At 36.8% G+C, this 19,831-nt stretch overlaps 1 protein-coding gene across 6 annotated transcripts in view; it reads left to right on the plus strand.

The window, feature by feature from the left end:
* Positions 1 to 17,609, plus strand: part of vps13c (vacuolar protein sorting 13 homolog C) — a 119,168-nt gene extending 101,559 nt beyond the window's left edge. For 5 of the 6 annotated variants that reach the window (XM_031899120.1, XM_031899119.1, XM_031899121.1 and 2 more), the window contains 16 exons: positions 2,074 to 2,155; positions 2,646 to 2,715; positions 3,614 to 3,725; positions 5,464 to 5,577; positions 5,749 to 5,888; positions 5,975 to 6,056; positions 6,296 to 6,409; positions 7,510 to 7,585; positions 8,125 to 8,288; positions 8,847 to 8,892; positions 9,455 to 9,578; positions 11,016 to 11,130; positions 14,108 to 14,196; positions 14,731 to 14,854; positions 16,055 to 16,144; positions 16,646 to 17,609. In XM_031899120.1, coding sequence (XP_031754980.1) covers positions 2,074 to 2,155; positions 2,646 to 2,715; positions 3,614 to 3,725; positions 5,464 to 5,577; positions 5,749 to 5,888; positions 5,975 to 6,056; positions 6,296 to 6,409; positions 7,510 to 7,585; positions 8,125 to 8,288; positions 8,847 to 8,892; positions 9,455 to 9,578; positions 11,016 to 11,130; positions 14,108 to 14,196; positions 14,731 to 14,854; positions 16,055 to 16,144; positions 16,646 to 16,744 — 1,641 coding nt within the window. In that variant the 3' untranslated portion in view covers positions 16,745 to 17,609. Of the gene's footprint in view, positions 1 to 2,073; positions 2,156 to 2,645; positions 2,716 to 3,613; positions 3,726 to 5,463; positions 5,578 to 5,748; positions 5,889 to 5,974; positions 6,057 to 6,295; positions 6,410 to 7,509; positions 7,586 to 8,124; positions 8,289 to 8,846; positions 8,893 to 9,454; positions 9,579 to 11,015; positions 11,131 to 11,925; positions 12,789 to 14,107; positions 14,197 to 14,730; positions 14,855 to 16,054; positions 16,145 to 16,645 lie in introns of those variants that run through there. The other variant, XM_031899123.1, reaches the window with a different exon arrangement.
* Positions 17,610 to 19,831: the final 2,222 nt, after the last annotated feature.

Genomic DNA, 19,831 nt, shown 5'->3' on the forward strand with positions numbered 1-19,831 from the left:
TGAGAACATAATTTTGCCCCTTTATAGGTCCCTGGTAAGGCCTCACCTTGAGTATGCAGTGCAGTTTTGGGCTCCAGTCCTTAAGAAGGATATTAATGAGCTGGAGAGAGTACAGAGACGTGCAACTAAACTGGTTAAGGGGATGGAAGATTTAAACTATGAGGTGAGGCTGTCGAGGTTGGGGTTGTTTGCTCTGGAAAAGAGGCGCTTGCGAGGGGACATGATTACTCTGTACAAGTACATTAGAGGGGATTATAGGCAGTTGGGGGATGTTCTTTTTTCCCATAAAAACAATCAACGCACCAGAGGTCACCCCTTTAGATTAGAGGAAAGGAGCTTCCATTTGAAGCAGCGTAGGTGGTTTTTCACGGTGAGGGCAGTGAGGTTATGGAATGCCCTTCCTAGTGATGTGGTAATGGCAGATTCTGTTAATGCCTTTAAGAGGGGCCTGGATGAGTTCTTGAACAAGCAGAATATCCAAGGCTATTGTGATACTAATATCTACAGTTAGTACTAGTGGTTGTATTTATAGTTTATGTATGTGAGTGTATAGATTGGTAGGTGTGGGTTAGGTGTGCTGGGTTTACTTGGATGGGTTGAACTTGATGGACACAGGTCTTTTTTCAACCCTATGTAACTATGTAACTATGTATGTAACAATGAAAGCATACATTTGATGGGTTGCCATGGGTTACTGCCCAGGTGTAACATTGATCCATATTTTTGAGCAACTGATGCTTATAAAGAAAAGAACCATTAAGCACAACCTGACATAGCCTTATAGCCTTATTTAGTAGCAGAAGTCAAGGGTTTGGATGGAAGATCACTGATCATGCTAAAGAGAAGATTGGCTGAATTTGTGCTATAGGTGATGGTAGACCGGTTGAGTACTGACAGGCTTATGTGGACTGGACAAATCCACAAAATTGTTACAGGTTGGGACCTGTTATCCAGAATGCTTTGGACCTGGGTTTTTCCAAATAAGAGGTATTTTAGTAATTTGGATCACTATACTTTAAACCTGCTAAAAATTAATTTAAACACTAAATAAACCCAATAGGATTGTTTTGGGTCCAATAACAATTAATTATATCTTAGTTGAAATCAAGTACAAGGTCCTGTTTTATTATTACAGTGATAAAGAAAATCATTTTTTAGATTTTGAATGATTTGATTAAAATTGAGTCTATGGGAGATGGCCTTCTGGTTCAGAACTTTCTGGATAACAGATCTCATACCTCGTACTTGTAATGGTCATATTCAAAATAAGACGGATTGAGCATTGTAATACAAAGGGTAAGTTGTACTCTTTACAAGGAATATGACTCTAAAATTGTATCTAATATGGTATCTAAAAATTTTATATTATGGGGCACATTTATCAAAGTATGATAGCTTCCGAATACAAAAAAAACGTATTTTTTGTACTGTGCGTCTTTTTTGCGACTTTTTTGTTAATTTGCATGGCTTTTTCGTACTTTGCGACAAAAAGCGCGACAAGTTGTGGGACAAAATCGTCGCTCCAAGTACGAAAGTTTTGGATTCATTCAAGCTTCAGTATCGTGAATCTTCTATGGCCAGGTTGGAGCTGCAGAGTGCCATTGAGCCCTATGGGAGACTTTCCTTGGGCCAGGATGGAGCTGCAGAGTGCCATTGAGTCCTATGGGAGGCTTCCAAAATCATGCACAGAAGGATCAAAGTCAGAAAGGTTTTCCCTCCGGTTACGACCGTTCGGATACGAAAATTTTGTGACTGTTTGATCGCCAATACGATATTATCGTGACTAATACAATTTTTTTTGTAAGCATTTTCATGATATTTGCGATGATCAGAAATGATCGTATCTAATCCAAATTTTACCCATTTCGCAATTCAAACTTTGATGAATCAGCCCCTATGTGTACCTTAAAATCTGCTGATGAATAGATATGCAGCTTGGAAAAAGATAAGTGTGTAATTTCAATTCCCTGCATCTGGTGAAAATTGAAGACACATCTAGCTCACATTTGTGAGCACCAAAATGTCTGTGTGTTTTTATTTTATTTTTTGGTTAATTCTCCATATTTTTCATAGGTGGATAATCATCTTCCTGGTTCAATGTTTCCTGTTGTTTTCCATCCAGTAATACCACCTAAATCTGTTGCCCTGGATTCTGGTAAAGAAAAAAGTTTTTCTGCAACTCTTAAACCTGTTTGGCAAGATTCTACATAATAATATTTTAAAATTAATTCCAGAGTACTATATACTCCATATAGACAGTGCAAGGGTGCACTACAAATACAGTATGTTCTTACTATAATGTACATGGTAGGTTGCTAAGAATTGTCAAATAGAAAAACAAAGTTCCAAACATCTAAAATGTAAAAATTCAAATTTTGTGAGAAAGGATTTTATACAGAATAAGTAAAAAAATATATATTTTTTTCTAAAGAAATTTAATGAGGTCGTTCAGTTATTTCTATAATTCTGAAAGATCTCTACCAACTGTAAAGGTATTATGCTGTGAGTAATGAATACTTATGTTATTGAGGCATGTGTTATTATGGTTTTTATGGTCTGACAATTAAAAATAAACCATATGGTGTTTACAATAATTTAAAAATGGTATCGTTGGTGGAATAACAAGCTTATTTGATTTATTTTAGAGCCCAAACCTTTTATTGATGTCAGCATAATTACAAGATTCAACGAATTCAGCAAAGTGATGCAATTTAAGTATGTATATTTGTATGGGAAATGTAAAAGCTTTGTGCAAAATAAGTGAATAACCTGCCTGTTTCAGAACAATACTTTACCCCTAATTAAGTGGAAATTTAAGTCAAGAGATTTGCATTTTAGTGCAGCTGTATGTTGTAGGTTCTATGAAGTTTTGGAACTAATTATTCTCTTGCGTCAGTAGTAAATCTGATCCAGTAGAACAGCAAGAAAAAGCAGTTTTTTTATTTCAGGCTTTCCACCAGCCCCTTATCAAGCCTAATATTATTCTCATGTGTCAAGCGATTAGCCAATTTGGAGATGCATGAGCCCCCTCTTTGCTAAACTACAAAATGAGCGATTTGGCCATATACAGTATATGTGTGGCTAAGTTGCAGTGATATCTGGTTTATTTGTCATATGTGATGAGTAGTCAGATTTTCCACAAGTTGACCAAAATATGCCTAGCTATTGTGTAACCACAGTTATGGTTTGAGAATTCCTCAGATGCAGGGTAATTGTCATGGTTTTGTCAGGACACTATTGACGTGCAGTAACCCATAGCATATTAAATTTTTGCTTTGGAGATTTGACCTGTAGCAAACTTTAAACCTTTTATTACATAACTAATGCGTTGGTGGCTGCCATATTGGCCTCCTCATTTCTGTTCCCAGGTTACATGATGGTGAACAGTGACCATGGTCACTAAGTGAACAGTGACCATGGATTGCCTACACTGGTAGCCAATCCATGGCCCTAGCCCATGGCACATGCTTCTGTTTGCCAGCTGCATAATAAAACCTGGGAACCATACTCATGCAGATGTATTTTGGGAACAGGAGAGTTTTTTTACTTACAGGGATAGTGTTATCATTTATTAGTGTCACCAAAATGATTTATCTTTATGAATTCTGCTCAGATACTTCATGGTTTTGACGCAGTGCATGGCATTAAAGCTGGATCAAGGCTTCTTAGCTGCAGTCATTGGGCTCTTTACTCCAGAAACCGATCCAAATGCAGAAAAACAGCGCGTAAGTAGCTTTTTGTAGTGGGCCTTTTGTTGGTACATGTTCCTGGAGTTAAATTTATAGGTAGGTGTGTATTTTGGCATCTTGCCCTCCAGTAACGCAAACCCCAGTTTTATTTGTGCCAAAAGAAGATCAGAACAGTATATGAGTACTGATTGCTACATTAATTGTAGGTGTTTATCATGAGAAACCCTAGTGGATTTTAATCTGTGCTTCTGTACATCTAACGATGTATATAAATACCCTTATAATTTTTACAGGTATTGAAAAACATTAATTATTGAAAATACTGCAACCAGATAGCTGTTAAAATTGTAAACTTGGCAGCTGCTGAAAGAATAACTAAATCATTTAAAAAACAAAAAAGAACAATTGCAAATTGTCTGAGTATAGCTGTGTATGTCATTCTAAAAGTAAATTTAAAGCTGAACTACCCCTTTAACCATAGGCTCCCTACACAGGACCCCTTGCCCCTCCCCAACTCTAGTCGCCCCATTCCTAGGTAGCAAATGCAGAGCTATGCATCTGAGTTGGCACCTGCCTTGTTTGCTGCATCACTACCTGAGGCCTCACAATGATGGCCATTTATGAGCCATATGCATTGAATGCCACGACCAGGACCATGATCAGTGATCACTACTATAGAGCCTTTACGGGATGTGACTGCCAAACATGCAATCCATCATACCTGTTGTATGTTTTCTGCACAGATGTAGGAGAATGTGGACAACTATTTTGGAACCAGGTTGGGGAGGTGGCAGGGGTGGCAGCATTTAAAAAACCACAGGGTGGATGTTGTTTCCCTTTAATACTCATAATTGCTAAAACACACACTGGGTTGTTCTGTTAATAAATGAAACAACCATTTGATTTTACTGTACGTACTATGGAAGCACAAAAAATCCCTTGTGTTTTTCAAAATATAAGTAACATTTTTCCTATCAATACTGGTTTTACTAAACATTACACATTGTATTCAGACACAAGAAATTCATTGTGCTTGAATATTGCGTGCATTTAACCCTTTAAGTGGCAGCAACTGCCATGTGTTGTCTAGAAAGTAGTTCTTCCATTTATTTAACTGGAATTCAAAAATATAGATTCTACATTCCTGGTCTTCTGTAACCTTTTTTTGTTTTTGCCAGAAACAGATTCATCATGTTGGCAGTTTGTTTAAATTTCTTATTCATTTTTATCACCCCTTCTATCTTCTAGCTATATTTAGATCAGTGATCCCCAACCAATGGCTCGCGAGCAACATCTTGATCACCAACCATCTTAATGTTGCTTCCAGTGGCCTCAAAGCAAGTGCCCAATTTCTGAAGGCATAACGACCATGTGTAGTGCCAAAGAGCCTCCTGTAGTCCGCCTGGTCATCCCCTAGAAACTTTATCATGCCTGTGTTGCTCCCAAACTTTTTTTTATATTTAAATATTGCTCGCAGGTAAAAAAGGTTGGAGACCCCTGACATAGATTATTATACCATCCTAATGATATTGTTAAATCCTGTTTAGATTTTTTTCTATGTTATTGTTTTTCTTACTAGAAATTTGTTCTGTAAGTTTCCTCTGTAACTTTTATTACCATATGGCACAGACATAAACAATATCTCCTTTTCAATATAGTAACTATTTCCAACAACCACTTAGTCTTTTCATGATATTAGATATATCTAGAGTACAAACAATTTTAGAAAACAAGGTTTGTTAATGGAAGATCTTTCTCTTTATTAACAATATAGACACAACTTATACAAAAAGATCTTGACTCCTTAAACACAGAGCTGATGGAATCTTCCTTGACAGATATATCATTTCCAAGCTTTTTTGAGCATTTTCACATCTCTCCACTGAAGGTAAGGCACATTTATAAATCATTTTTATAAATAATTTTTTAGTGTCAGTATCACTTTAAGGTGGCCCCATTTTTCAGGATATCTTTTTTTTTTTTTTTTTTATCTTTCAAACTGTTCAATCTCATATTGCACGTCTAACTATTATTTGCCTTCTTTTTACTTTTTTCACAGTTGCACCTTAGCCTGTCTTTGGGAGCAGGTGGAGAACAGTCAAATAAAGAAGAAAAAGAAATTATTGCCATCGCATCAGTTAACCTTCTACTGAAGAGCATTGGAGCTACACTTACTGATGTAGATGATCTCATTTTCAAGTAAGACGACATACTCATGTAAAATACATATGTTTAGTCTTTTGCTTCGGCAAGTGAGTGGCATGATCTTTTCTTTGTTTCTTCAGGTTAGCCTGTTTTGAATTGAAGTACCAGTTCTACAAACAAAACCAATTAAGGAATCTGGTGGTTAGACATTATACTGAACAGGTACATATGTGCCGTAACTTTTGATGAAAAAATTCAAGATATATAGTTTAAATAACTGCGCGTCTGTTCTGTGCTTTTAGAGGTTAAGATCATATATGGATGTAATCCTAAATATATAGTTGCATTTTGTTTGTGTTCTGAGTTTAATTGATTAAACTTGACAAACGTTTTAAATACGCTACTTGCCAGACGCTACCCAAAATGTATATGATTTTACATGTTGCACTTTCTTCCACTAGTTCTTGAAGCAAGTGTATGTCCTTGTGTTGGGCCTCGATGTCCTAGGGAATCCTTTTGGCCTAATTAGAGGACTTACTGAAGGCGTAGAGGCATTCTTTTATGAACCATTCCAGGTATGACTAAAAGCCTGTAGAACCTTGATTCACAGATTTAATTCAGGAGTTTAGCACTAGATAGATGCCAATTAAAATATATATATGAAGGAGAGTATATGATTTAACATTATGGTTATATTGCAATGCTCAGACAAGCACCCTGAATAAGGCTACATCAATTTATTTTGGAATTCAAAGCTGAATATTTCATATACTTTTTTCTGATGTAAAACAATGTTCATATTAAAACTACTGTAAGTGGCAATGCTTATTGAATGATTTTATTTTATTTTGAAAAATGATTAAAAAATAAAGAGGACAATATTTCAATGTAGCATTCTTTGCCAAAATGAGAAAACTGCTCAGGGATCTTGCAAGACACTGTTTATGTATTACACAAATACCCGGAAGATCCTGTAAAAAGTAGATGTATAGATACTCTTATAAATGATGTTTAGTGATGATTGTAGTGTCAGAAAATTAAAACTTGATTTTAGCATTGTTCTAGCATGTTTTAGCATTGTTCCTTTCTAAGGTCTAGGGACTCCTCAGAGACTTTTGATATGTGGCATTTCTAATGCATGTATACAATGTATTTTGCAACTGGCTATGAATATTTGTCTATACATAATTGCCTATACATGGCATTCTCATGTAAAAGTCTCCTGACCCATTTTCCTTCATTGCCAAACTATACCCCCAAACAATGTAGGTCTCTATAAAAATATATTGCATAAATAAGATCATATGTAAAACCTGCTTCATCTAAATAAACCATTTTCATACAAATATATTTTGTAAATATTGTATATTTTTAGTAGTATGTGCTATAGGGTAATCCTAAATAGAAAGTTGCAATTTTAATGGTCATGTGATGTCATGTGATCTCTGAGGGAGCACACAGCCCATCATTAAACGGTGGCTCAAGGGAAAGGATGTATAAATATTTACTGATATATATATTCCACTTTGGCGAGATTCTTTAATAGGTCACTTAACATAATATAATATATATATATAATATATGTTATAATATATATAATATCTGTTGGTTAAGTATTCATTCTGGGGGTATAGTTTTCATTTTAGAGCTGTAATGTGTTTCTTTTCCTTCACAGGGAGCTGTGCAGGGGCCAGAGGAGTTTGCAGAAGGTCTTGTTATTGGCATGAAAAGTCTTCTTGGTCACACTGTAGGTATGTTCTTGTTTGTGTAGGACTGGTGAGAAATAAACCTGCTTGTTTGTTGCAACTGGGGCAAGGGACAGTTTGTTTTTTAAATAAAGAGCATCTTAGTGGACTGATAGTTTGTTTTTTATTAACAAAATAGTAAAATGTATGTTAGACACACGCCCTATGGATTATTATAATGGATTTAAAAATGGGCATATACTGTCCTGATGGACAGGCTAGGAGATGTTGAGATCATAGCATTAGGAGCCACAGCTTATTCACAAGGCCAAATATTGCCTGTCCTCATTTGGATGTTTTTCTGCAAAGAGAATATTTAGAGCAGCTTTTGTTATGGCACACGTTGTACAAAAGTAGACAATGTAGTTCTGCCATTTTACTTTCTGTAAGATTTCAGTCAGTAGTTACCATGTATACAGAAATATTTTAAACTGTGCTAAAGCATAACAAAAAAATATATATAATAAGAACCAACATTTTTTTTCTGTATTGCTGAGGTGGGCTGAAGGTTATGTTTAGTTATACCCCATCTTTTCTCTATTAAGGTGGAGCAGCTGGTATGGTATCCCGCATCACAGGTACTGTTGGGAAGGGGCTAGCAGCCATCACTATGGATAAAGAGTACCAGCAGAAGCGGAGGCAAGAGATGGGCAGGCAGCCAAAAGACTTTGGAGAGAGCCTGGCCAAGGGTGGAAAAGGATTTTTACGGGTATGTTTTAACAATTGCTCGGAACTTGTGTTTTTCTGATCCAGATATTTTATAACCAAATGATATGATTTGTGCATAAGGAAGAGAACAAAGCTTCCCAATTCATACTATCTCAGGTTACAAGTAGTAATTAGGCAAAACATGATCACTGAATATAAACAAAGCTGACCACAAATCATATGATGTTTTGTTTATCTGAAATGTTTTTTATCTGTTGAGTTAATGGAGCAGCCTGTCATGTGAGGGATAGAGTGAACTGAAATATATCCTACTTTACACAGCAAAGACTGCCAGCTTTTTATGCAATGAATATACTCTGAAACTGACAAAGTAGCAATTATTATTCTTAACCTGCGAAAGCATACAAACCACAGGTAGAGAAAAGCCACTGCCACTAGTCTCATCTTTAACTAAAGCCTAAAATGTTAATATATTTATTCTTATATATGCCTTGTTTTGTTTTTGCTCGATGATTATTTATTGTTATAAAGGGTTAAGCTATGAATAAGTGGTTCTTTCATGTTCAGTATGATGACACACTCTGTTTTTTTTTTTCAGGGGGTAGTTGGAGGTGTAACTGGAATAATCACCAAACCAGTGGAAGGTAGGCAGATAAAGATGAGTTTAATGCTTTAATGCAATATAAAGGGCAACTATGCTTAGACTCATAATTAATACTGGGAACCTTAACTTAAATATAGAGAAAAGACCACCTTTAAGTAGGTGTTACCTACTTGTGCTCTCTGTTCTATGGTGCATCACACAGCGAACTATATCAATCTGGTGCATTTCTCATGAGTAGTTTGCTGTCACAGCCTGTGTGGGAGCATCTCTGGGTATATTCAGGCCTCCACAGTTATCCATTGTAGCTCTGCCCTCCAAATATAAAGCTGTTATGTTTGTGAACCTGCATCTTGGCCATAGAATGCAGACATTTTCAGCAACAGCATAGTAGGTACATAATTTCCAGGAATTACAAACTCAAAATGAGTCACCCTAAGACATAATTTTAAACTTATTTTGTATTGTGTTGGCAAAATAAACTTTATTTACACTATATAAATTTTGGCTTGCAAAGAAATGCATTTCACATTTTGTACATGCAAAATTCTGTGTGCCTCTCTTACTCTAGTCTTTTGTGTAAAAATTACATTTTCATATTGCAGGTGCAAAAAAAGAAGGAGCTGCAGGCTTTTTCAAGGGCATAGGAAAAGGTCTTGTAGGAGTTGTAGCACGCCCAACTGGTGGCATTGTTGATATGGCAAGCAGCACATTCCAGGGTATACAGAGGTGGGTGAGCTTTAGGTTTGGTATTTCCTATATATGTGCATTGCTGAGTGAAAATAGATTACTGTTGTAAGCTTTATAGTACTTTCAACTCACTTGATAAATACAGTCATATATACCCTCATTTCAAGACTATTCCAGGCTTAAAGGAGACATATCCTATAAAAATTAAGAATGTACCAGGGAATTGTACTTTAGATATAGAAGGATTGTGCTAAAAAAGTTGTGTTTAGGACTGATTTATTGAGAAATTCACCCAAAACCCCACTAGCCCCGCCCATCTGTTCCTGCTGGCTGAATTCTCTGGATGAGCTGGGGAGCCGGCGGCCCTCAGTGCACTGAACTGTAGGATAGGAACCAATCAGCAGCTAGACTGACCCGATAGGGAACTGAAGCCTGTCTGTGCTTGTGTGAGTGCAGGGCTGTGATTGGCTCTCCCCCTCCTACTGTGCTTCTGGCAGGGACCGTGAGGACACGCCCATCCCTCATTTCAAACTCTGACAGAGAAGTGATAGGATCTATAGGGAGCTCCAATAAAGGGGCCATTGTTACAGATAGGATTAATGTTTAGCACAAAGGGAAATCAGCACCATATATTATTCATAATTGCCTACAAAATTAGCATTTTTACCATTTATCCAATATGTCTCCTTTAAATTAGTTTCTAACATGACTACACTGAATGAATTATTTCTTCATATAGCTTGTTATATATGTGAAGTATATGTGCAGCATCTAATATCTGATTGGGTTGCTTACCCACTAAAATAAGTATACCCTTAGTTTTTAGAATTAGGAGCAATGAGGTTGAGGAGTTGCAAAAATATTTTTTTTTCGGGGGGTTCTTTAAAGCTGTATTTATCAAATTTTAAGGACCAGTCTGGTCTTTTAGTTAGACCCAAATGGGAGACCTTGCTTCTTGTACTTTACACAAAGTGCCAGTTGTCCTCTGCTGCTCTAAAATGGCTTCTCAACTAAAATGTTGGACCTAAACAAATTTTATATTTCTAATAGTGATATATTCAGCACAACTGTGATGTAACATTTTTAAAATAAAACTTTAAAGCAATTTTTCAGTAGATGCAATGTAAAAATGTAAACTTTTATGTTGGCAGACACCTCTTATGATAATTGTATCTGTGCTATTGGTAAGGCCTTAGTTCTGGCTTTTACAACACTTGGGCAGATAATATATTCCAACTCTTAGTCAGGTCAGCAGCTTGTTACCCTAGCAAGACTCCAGCAAGACATTTGATTGGAAAAGCTGGATAATTTTAGTGACCAAGTTACATATGGGGCTGTGATTGCAGTACACGGTGCCCACTTAATCGGTTTGACCCAAGAACAGTTGGACAAACCCAATTTGGAAACAATTGACTGATTTAGAGCTTGGAAAATAAAGAAACAGTTGTGACAAATGGATACTTTACTTCAATGCAGAGTTGCAGAATCCACAGAAGAGGTGTCACCACTCCGCCCCCCTCGTCTGATTCATGAAGATGGCATCATTCGTCCTTACAATGAAAGTGAAGCTCAGGGTTTCAAATTATTTCAGGTAAGTGTCCATAGAACATACTGTCGTCTTTAGCTAATATTATAATATAGACAACAAATGATAGAATGTTAACATTTTACCATCTCTCAACATAACAAGATTTAGTATCTGGTCGATGCTTTAGTTGTTCTTTTATTTATTTATTTTTGCTATTGCCCACTTTAAATAAACAACAAAGTTGTATGTGGTTTATATATATAAGGGGCTTTCCTAAAAATGGTTTATAAGTATGAATGATGGGTACAGACGCTTTATCTTCTTTCTGTGACCTCTGATGAGGATATAACATCAACCACATTTCTTCCATCAGTAAGGCAGATGGATGCTAACCTGTTTGAATTTGAGGTATTTCATGAAAATATTGGGTAATTTTTTTTCAATTAAAACACTGCATTGACTACTTAAAACTGTGAAATAGAAAGTGAGCACAAAGTGGAATACACATCAAAACTTCATACCTACCTGCACACCCCCTGATGGCAGACACAGCTGAATGTCCACAACAAGCCTACTTTGCATCTCTGTCCTTATCTCCAAATACAATATTCCAAACTCTATCCTACTCAACTATTCCTTTCTTCCCCTATCTCTCCCATCTGCACAATTTCAAACATAATCCTAACTCTCTCAGGAATTTCATAAGGCTATTTGTTTTAGGACACTCAGGGTCATTATAAATAGAGCCAGACAAATATGAAATTATTGAGTCTGATCTCATATTTTCCAGCAGTCAGTATGCCAAACAATTTTCTAATATCTGTTTTCTTCTTTCTTCTTTCCTTTCCTCACACGCAGCAAGAACTGGAATGAAGGAGAGTAAAATAACTTTTTTTTTTTCTTCATTCTGAACCGATACCTCCATAATCATGGAGTGCTATAGGTCAAACATTGAATGCTTGGCCTGGAACCCTCTGCTGTTTTCATTCTTTCTCACACTCATCCTAGATCAGTAAAGGCAGGCAGAGCAGTTTCATCCTGAAGTCACTGGGAGTAGTTTTGTGTTTAAATGACAGTTCATTGGGCATTGTGAATTAGAAACAGCACACTTTTAGCAAGCAAAAGCACATTAATTGATAGCACAAGTGTTTGTGTAATACCTGTACAATACAAATTCTCCACACCTTTCATAAAAGGCAACTGACACTTTTCATCAGGTAATTGCCTACAAAGAAATATTTACATTTGATTTTTCCCGTAATTCATATAAAATATAAACCTTTCCAATGTGTGAAAGGTAGCTGAAATGACAATGCACCTAATCCAGCTAAAAAAAACAATGCATTGTTACTGTCAGCAAGTCAGAAAAACATGTGGTGATAACATTTTGTGGGAGACTGCTTGACAAGATGCTTACATTTATTTTTTAAGCTACTGATAACGTCTTACCTTTTAGATTGTTTAAATATTTATTATTTACACATAAGAACAGGACCAATTTTTTTAAATGTTTGTATACCATATTCAGTTATGTGTAGGGTATGTGATGTGATGACCTGTACAACCAAACCTATACCATGGACTAAATATTCCTATGTATCTTGTGTTTACTATTTACACTAATAGATAGGCGCCCACTATAGTTACTGTGGTCATAAACATTTGTTGTTATTTGTATTGTGCCTTTTATTTAGCAATAAATACAATTTGATTTTGAAGTGCATCTTTTCAAAGTTTGTTTATTAAGCTACCAATTAGTGCTATGGCACATGGTTCAGCCAGCACAGAGGTGTCCATCAGTGGCAATCAGCCTCCTGTTTATATATAAAGGTGTGGCAGCCCTGGGAACTGGTAGATGTTTGCCCCAGCACACTGACTTAAACCCTATGTAGCATCAGCAAAATGTGAATTCACATAATCAAGGAGTCCAGCATGTTTGCTTCTGTCATTATGTCACTCAATACATTACTAGGGCTTTTGTGAAGAGCGAATTACAGCAGTAGTTTTGGCCACAGCCTGTACACATAATTGTGTACAGGTTGGAAAGTAAATATGCTGGGTACCACTACTGACATATTCAGCCATCGAAAGCCTGCCAGGATAACAATACTGTTAGAATAACCTGTCTTCCCAGCAGCAAGTCTATAGATATGCGCTAGCTGCCAGTTGGATGTTTTATTCAATAATTGGAACAACTGCGCACCACCGCATGCAGAGGGGATACAGGTTGATAGACACTGTAGCTGAAGGAGATGCAAAGTCAAAATGTTGGGGGGGCTACCAATTTGTTTGACATTCAGAGTGACTAGAATCTCCCACCTTTTAGTATGGGCCAGTGTGTCTCTTTTTCTTTTAACAAACAAACCGGGCATGGGAATTTTCATGCAGAGGTAAAAAGTAAGTGATTTTTACCGGGGGGGGGGGGGGTTGGTTCCGATCAAATTTACATCCCCAGTCATTTTAGGTTTTGTTTCCCTCTATGTAATTAAAAGGTGCTAAGTTTGCCCAGGAGCAGTAACCCATAGCAGGAAACTGGTAATGATTGGGAGGTGTGCTGTGGGACTGTGGACCTCTAATAGCAATGTGTGTTTTATTCACAGAATTAAAACAACCAGTTTATAATAAACAAGCAGTCTGCGGCAAGTACCAGTGGTTTATTCAGTGCCATTAACAGTGGTGAAGAAAGTGGCACATGTTTAGTATGAAATATTAGTTACTAATATGAGAGGCCATTACATAGCACTATGCTTGTGTAAAATTGTAAATGAAACTATAAAAAGGTTAATTATCTAGGCAAATATCTATTTGAGCTTAATTACAATTATTTTTAAAGGTGAGAGAGAGTATCCAATTAAATGAATATCTGTAAACCGAGAAGAACACTGTTACTGTACATTGATAATTGTTTCCAGATCATCTAATGTTTGGAGCACAGTTGCTTGTAATGTATTCTCTCTGTTTTTTCCAGTAAACAGGTAGCCTTGTATGCTGGTAAGATGCCAGTTTAGAATTACATTTTTGTTTTTTATTTTTTTTTAAGAATTTAAACGTCAAGAAGTTGGATGGAGAAATGTATAGATACAGCTGCTGTTTACAGAATAGGAAAGCCAATCTGATGGTCACCAACAGGTTTGTCATGTAGTTGTCTAGCAGAGGGTGATATACTACTTTCCTAGTTCTTTTCCTTTTTTCATGCCCATCCTTAATAACGTTAACTTTACTATGGGAAGTTTTAACAGTGTTTTGTGTATGTGTGTATCACCATTGCACATTAGGAATCTATTTGTTCATGTGGATCAAGCTGTATAGGCATCCAAGGCCCAGCTCCTGGCTATCCTGCCCCACCAAAAGCACCATCTCCATAATACCCACTTGTCACACCCCTCTACCCCATCCCCCTTGCCACCACTGATCATTCACTTTCCTCTTCACCACTTGTTTGCCCATCATTCACTGCCAGCTAACACTTTTCCCCTCTAAGTTGCACCTCCATTGTGCTTTTGTAGCTGCCTCTGTTACCTACCACTCATTCTGGCCTTGGGGTTTGGGGTGTTATCCAGACTAGATCTGAAATCAGCTAAACGATCAGTGGCTTCCTAGGTTTAAGGAAAGACAAAGATATTTATATAAAATCCTCACCAAAGTTTCACTGTTTATAACCAGGAGACTGATCTGCATGAAGGAGGTGGAGATACTGGGCCACAGAATGATAGACTGGACTTATACTTTTGAAGAATTTGTCCATCCACCAATTGTTGATGGAAACACACTTACACTCTTTGTCAAGGTATGCAACTGAAAATATAGTCCTGTGACTATTGAACCTTTTGTCTGTCTTACTACTGTAAGTTGTAAATCTCGCGGTTTATTTTTTGGCAGTAGAAATATGCCATGTATGCACTAACTTCCTTTTCTCTAAATGCCAGATACATTGGTGATCCTATGCTCAACGGGCATCAAACTGTTCAGTGGACCCTTGACTTTCATATTTAGGATGGTTTGTCTTGGTATCTAATGTTATGTGGGAGATAAGGTGCTGAAAAGGGGAAGCTCTGAGGCAATTTTTAGGTATTTCATAAAAACTGCTAATTTTGGGAAAGCATTGCGTTTGCATTGTAGTTTGAAGTAGGAAGCCATGGGTGCCCATTTTAAACTCACCCTACAAAAATGCAGTAAATGTGTTGAATTTTCAGTAGGTCGAAGTGATCTCCGGGGCAATTTGTATGTATTAACTTCCTTTTGGGGTCTCTAAATGCCAGATACTTTGGTGATCCTATGCACAATGGGCATCAAACTGTTCAGCGGACCCTTGACCTTCATATATTTTTTCTTGGTACCTAATGCTATGTGGGAGATAAGGTGAAAGTGGAAGCTTTGAGGTGATTTTATTCCTTAGAATTCATACATTTTTATAGAAACTGCTAAGTTCAGAAAAGCATGACTGTTTGGTAATGAAGACATGGTTACTCATTTTGGATTTGGCAGAATGTGTACTTTTCAAAAATATATGGTTTCTTGGGGTAAACTTAGTTCCAGGATTTTTGGCTTTGGAATGTAAAGTATGCCGTATTCTGCTGTAATGCTTTGAAAATTTGGTCATTTGCTGCTGGGAGTTTTTGATCTATAGAAGTCAGGAATCTCTATAAAACTATACATGTCAGGTATTGGCACGTTCAGGATGCATGAGGCTTTCCAAATCAGTTGAATTGTAAAATAAAATATTTTTGGGTATAAATCCCTATATCGTGAAAAATAGCAATTTCTTGTGGGGTATTTAGAGCTCTAAATCTTGTTCCAGAAGTGGAAAAAGATTCTCCTGAAAAAAATATGTATCATTTTTCTTGGTAAACAAAAAAATTTCCTCTTAGGAAATGTCCCTAAAGTGAAAGAGCATTTAGTGCACATGAAATGTGCAATTCTGCTGGCACTTGGTATGGTATTTTTCCTTTGTTTTTATTGGATTTATTTATATTTTATCATTAAACAGAATCAGGCTCTTTTGGGTTTTCAAAAAAAGGAGAACGCAGATGAAGAAAGCCTCAAAGTAGTTCCCCTTCAAAATGAATGTACTGCTGAGGTAAGTAATATCCAGGCTATGCTGGAAAAGGGTGTTGAATTTAAATGAAAGCAATGTAAATTCTTATTGTGGCTATTGTCACACTATTGTCAGCCACACCTCCAGGTCATTAATAAACAAGTTAAAAAGCAAAGGACCAAGGACTGACCCCTGCGGTACTCCACTAACCACACTGGTCCAATTAGAAAATGTTCCATTTACCACCACTCTTTGTAATCTATCCTTCAGCCAGTTCTCTATCCAATTACAAATATTATGTTCCAGGCCTATATTCCTCAATTTTGTTATTAACTTTTTGTAAAAAGAAAAAAAAGGCCTATATAAATTTGCCATTTATTTTACACACAGCTTTTTACACATTATTTTTAGGCCCAATCTGACTTTGAAACATGACAAGAATATAGTATGAAGCTGTAAGAGTCATAGTACAAGCTTACTTCATTTGTTTTCCATCTAGCTGCACTCTGTTCTGAGTCTGAAGATATTTTTTTAATATTATAGGCTGTTCTTAAGGCGATAGATGAAGCTTGCTCAAGACGGCGACAACACGCTCTGGTGAGAACGAAATCCGAGAGGTTCATTAAGGAGTTCGGCTCCTAAGCACTATTCCTTGGGATTTACTCCTGCTTGGCACTTTTCTGTTAAACACAGAACTAAGAGTTTAACTGAAGCACTGTCTTTGAAGGACTTGGAAGGCTAAATGTTGTGCAGTTGGGTATAGTGGTCTCTTATGTATTTACAGATGTTCCACAATTTTCAAAGTAAAGAGATATTTCTATTAGTTATGTCAGGGTCACCTCCATCCAATGCGGTCATACCATTTCTAGAAGGGCAGAAAGAAACAGCTACTCAGGTGTTATTCTGCATGCAGGTAATGTGCAATAAAATAAATGGTATGTTTTATAAAAGGGGTGTAAGTACCCAGTTTTTGCCTAATGAATGAAAATAGAATTCTAAGCAACTTTCCATTATACATTCATTAAACCTTTTTTCTGTTTATTTAAAATCGCAACTGCAACTAATAGGAGTTTCTTTTTTGCATTCTCTAACTCTTGAACCAAAGTAGCAGAAGTCAGCCCTCCTCCAGGCATCACAATGTCGTACATGCTGCTTTACAGGTCTGTTAGTCAGTTGGCTTCTGCTACTTGCTTTATACAGCCAAAGCCGAGGCAGGCAGATACTTCTTTAATAGCAATAACATTCACAAGTAGCTTTAAAACTATTGGAAAGTTGCTTAGAATGACACTCTTTCATTAGGCAACATTTAATTCTTCATTTCAACCTGTTTAAAACATACACCTACCAGGATGCTACATGTAACTTTCGCTTGAATATACAAACATATATTTATCAGCTGTTATTATAATAAGGAAGCCACTACCTTACGCATACGTTTGCCTTGTTACAAATCCACAAGTTTGTTTTGTTACAAAAGTACTTCTTTGATTAAATATATTTCAATACATGTATTGCCCTTTTTTTTTTTTTTTTTTTTTTTTACCTTTTTTTCCAATTTGAATAAATACTGTGGGTCTGATTTCCATATCTTTTCTGCTGTGTATTAAAATGAGGAGAGGCTCTTCATGCTTTATGTGGATCTGCTTCCCCGGCTCTGCATATGCTGATCAGAAAACCCTGTCTGGTGAAAGCAGCCCATTGGGATCTGATCAGCGTCTGCCCTGGCTGTATTGAAAAACTATTGATTGTGCTTTAAGCTGTATGCTATCCCATGAAAATTTAAATTTCAGGAACAAAGATCGGGTTCATTTCCAAAATTACTTTGGCTTGGGGTCAGGTAAGTAAACGTATTTATCTTCTGGTGCTCCAGTTTCCTCATTTCAACATACAGGAAGGTTATTTGGCTCCTGCTAAAACTGACCGCAGTGTGTATGTAATAGGGAACTTAGCTTGTAAACGTCACTGGCGCATCAGTTTGCCTTTCATACACACTGCTAATAGGAACCTCTGGAATAGTTTGCCATTCACAGACTGGTTATAGTAACTCCTCTGTCTCATAAGATGTACTTAATGAACAATGCAGCACATGTGCGATTTTCTCCTGGTTCATGTAGCCACAGATCTACCAAGATTAACATCTCTGAAGCTGAAGCAAGCTGTTCAGGAGCAGTTATGTAACACTGCCAACTCAGTGGGATGGTGATAACATCTCCAATCCCTCATCCTAACTCTGATGATAGGATTAGCTTTGCTGTGTGATTAGGCTGTTTAGTAGAAGGAAGGCAAGATATGGTTTCTACACTCTTTCTGTACATTTCTGTACCTTCTGCTTCTTTGTCACTTGATTTATCCATATTTGGACTCTAGAATTTATTTTCTGTTTAATACCGCTAAAACTCAGTTAATGGTCCAATGTAGTCTTTTATAAAAAGAAAGCCCTACATGGCCAAGGTGAAAATTAGCACTGCTTTTCCTTTCAGACCACAGAGGCAGTATGAAAACTCCTTCTTGAACTAGTAATTCACATAGAAGCATATGTTCTGTTCCTTACACACAGAAGGAAATAGTTACCAGGGGTACCCACTGGGGCACATCAGCGCCTCTCCCTCAGAACTAACAAACTGATGCACAGAGTTTTAACTTAGGACTTTCCCAAATAAATAACTATGACAATATATACATTTTTACACTTAAATACTGGATTTAATCTAAATAATTAGCTTTCTGTTCACTCCATCACTGGGCTGTGCCTTGATGTTTAAGTGCCTGCACTCAGAGCCACTGCGTCGGCCCAGGTACAGGCATGGATTCTCTGCCTGTGATTGTTGGTAGGCTGAGAATGGTTGAAAACTTGTCTTCAAATATTAAACCTATCAAGTTCGTTGCTGCTACAGTTAAGGATTGGAGCATTAGTCTGTCAATTTCAAAGCAGCATGAATGAAATAATCGCATTATAACTAAATTATACATTTTTGTGTTAAATAGTTACATAAGTTCAAAAAAGACATGCCCATCAAGGTCTAACTTTTTATGTCAACATGAAACTGCTAGTTACTGCAGAGGAAGGCAAAAACTCCATTTGAAATCTCTCTAACTTACCCCTATAAGGGGGCAATTGGCCAGTCGTTGGATCAGCTAAAGGCTATTTTAAATAACCCTGTATTTTCTGATGCTAAAAAGCCATCCAGCCCCTGAATATTAAGATGGCAACATCCTTTCTTCTAATCTGAATGGGTGCCCTTCTGTTTGCTAGAAGGACCTATTGGTGTGAAAAAAAAAAGATTATTATAAGATCCCCTTATATATTTATACATAGTTATCATATCCCCCCCTTAAGCGCCTCTTCTCCAGTGTAAACAGACCCAACTTGGCCAGTCTTTCTTCATAACTAAGACTTTCCATACCCTTTACCAGCTTAGTTGCCCTTCTTTGGACCCTCTCTAACTCAATAATGTCCTGTTTTAACATTGATGACCAAAAGTGAACAGCATTTTCCAGATTGGGTATTACCAGTTCTCTGTTATTGGGAATTGGTCAAAAACAGGTGCGATTTATTAAAATAACACTAGGTGGTGCTGTGCACAAATCATACATTAAGGGATTACTGTCATGGGAAAACATTTTTTTTTCAAAACGCATCAGTTAATAGAGCTTCTCCAGCAGAATCCTACATTAAAATCTGTTTTTCAAAAACAGATTTTTTTTTTTATATTTTAAATTTCACATGGG

Source organism: Xenopus tropicalis, chromosome 3 (assembly GCF_000004195.4).
Source record: "Xenopus tropicalis strain Nigerian chromosome 3, UCB_Xtro_10.0, whole genome shotgun sequence".
Lineage (NCBI taxonomy): Eukaryota > Metazoa > Chordata > Amphibia > Anura > Pipidae > Xenopus > Xenopus tropicalis.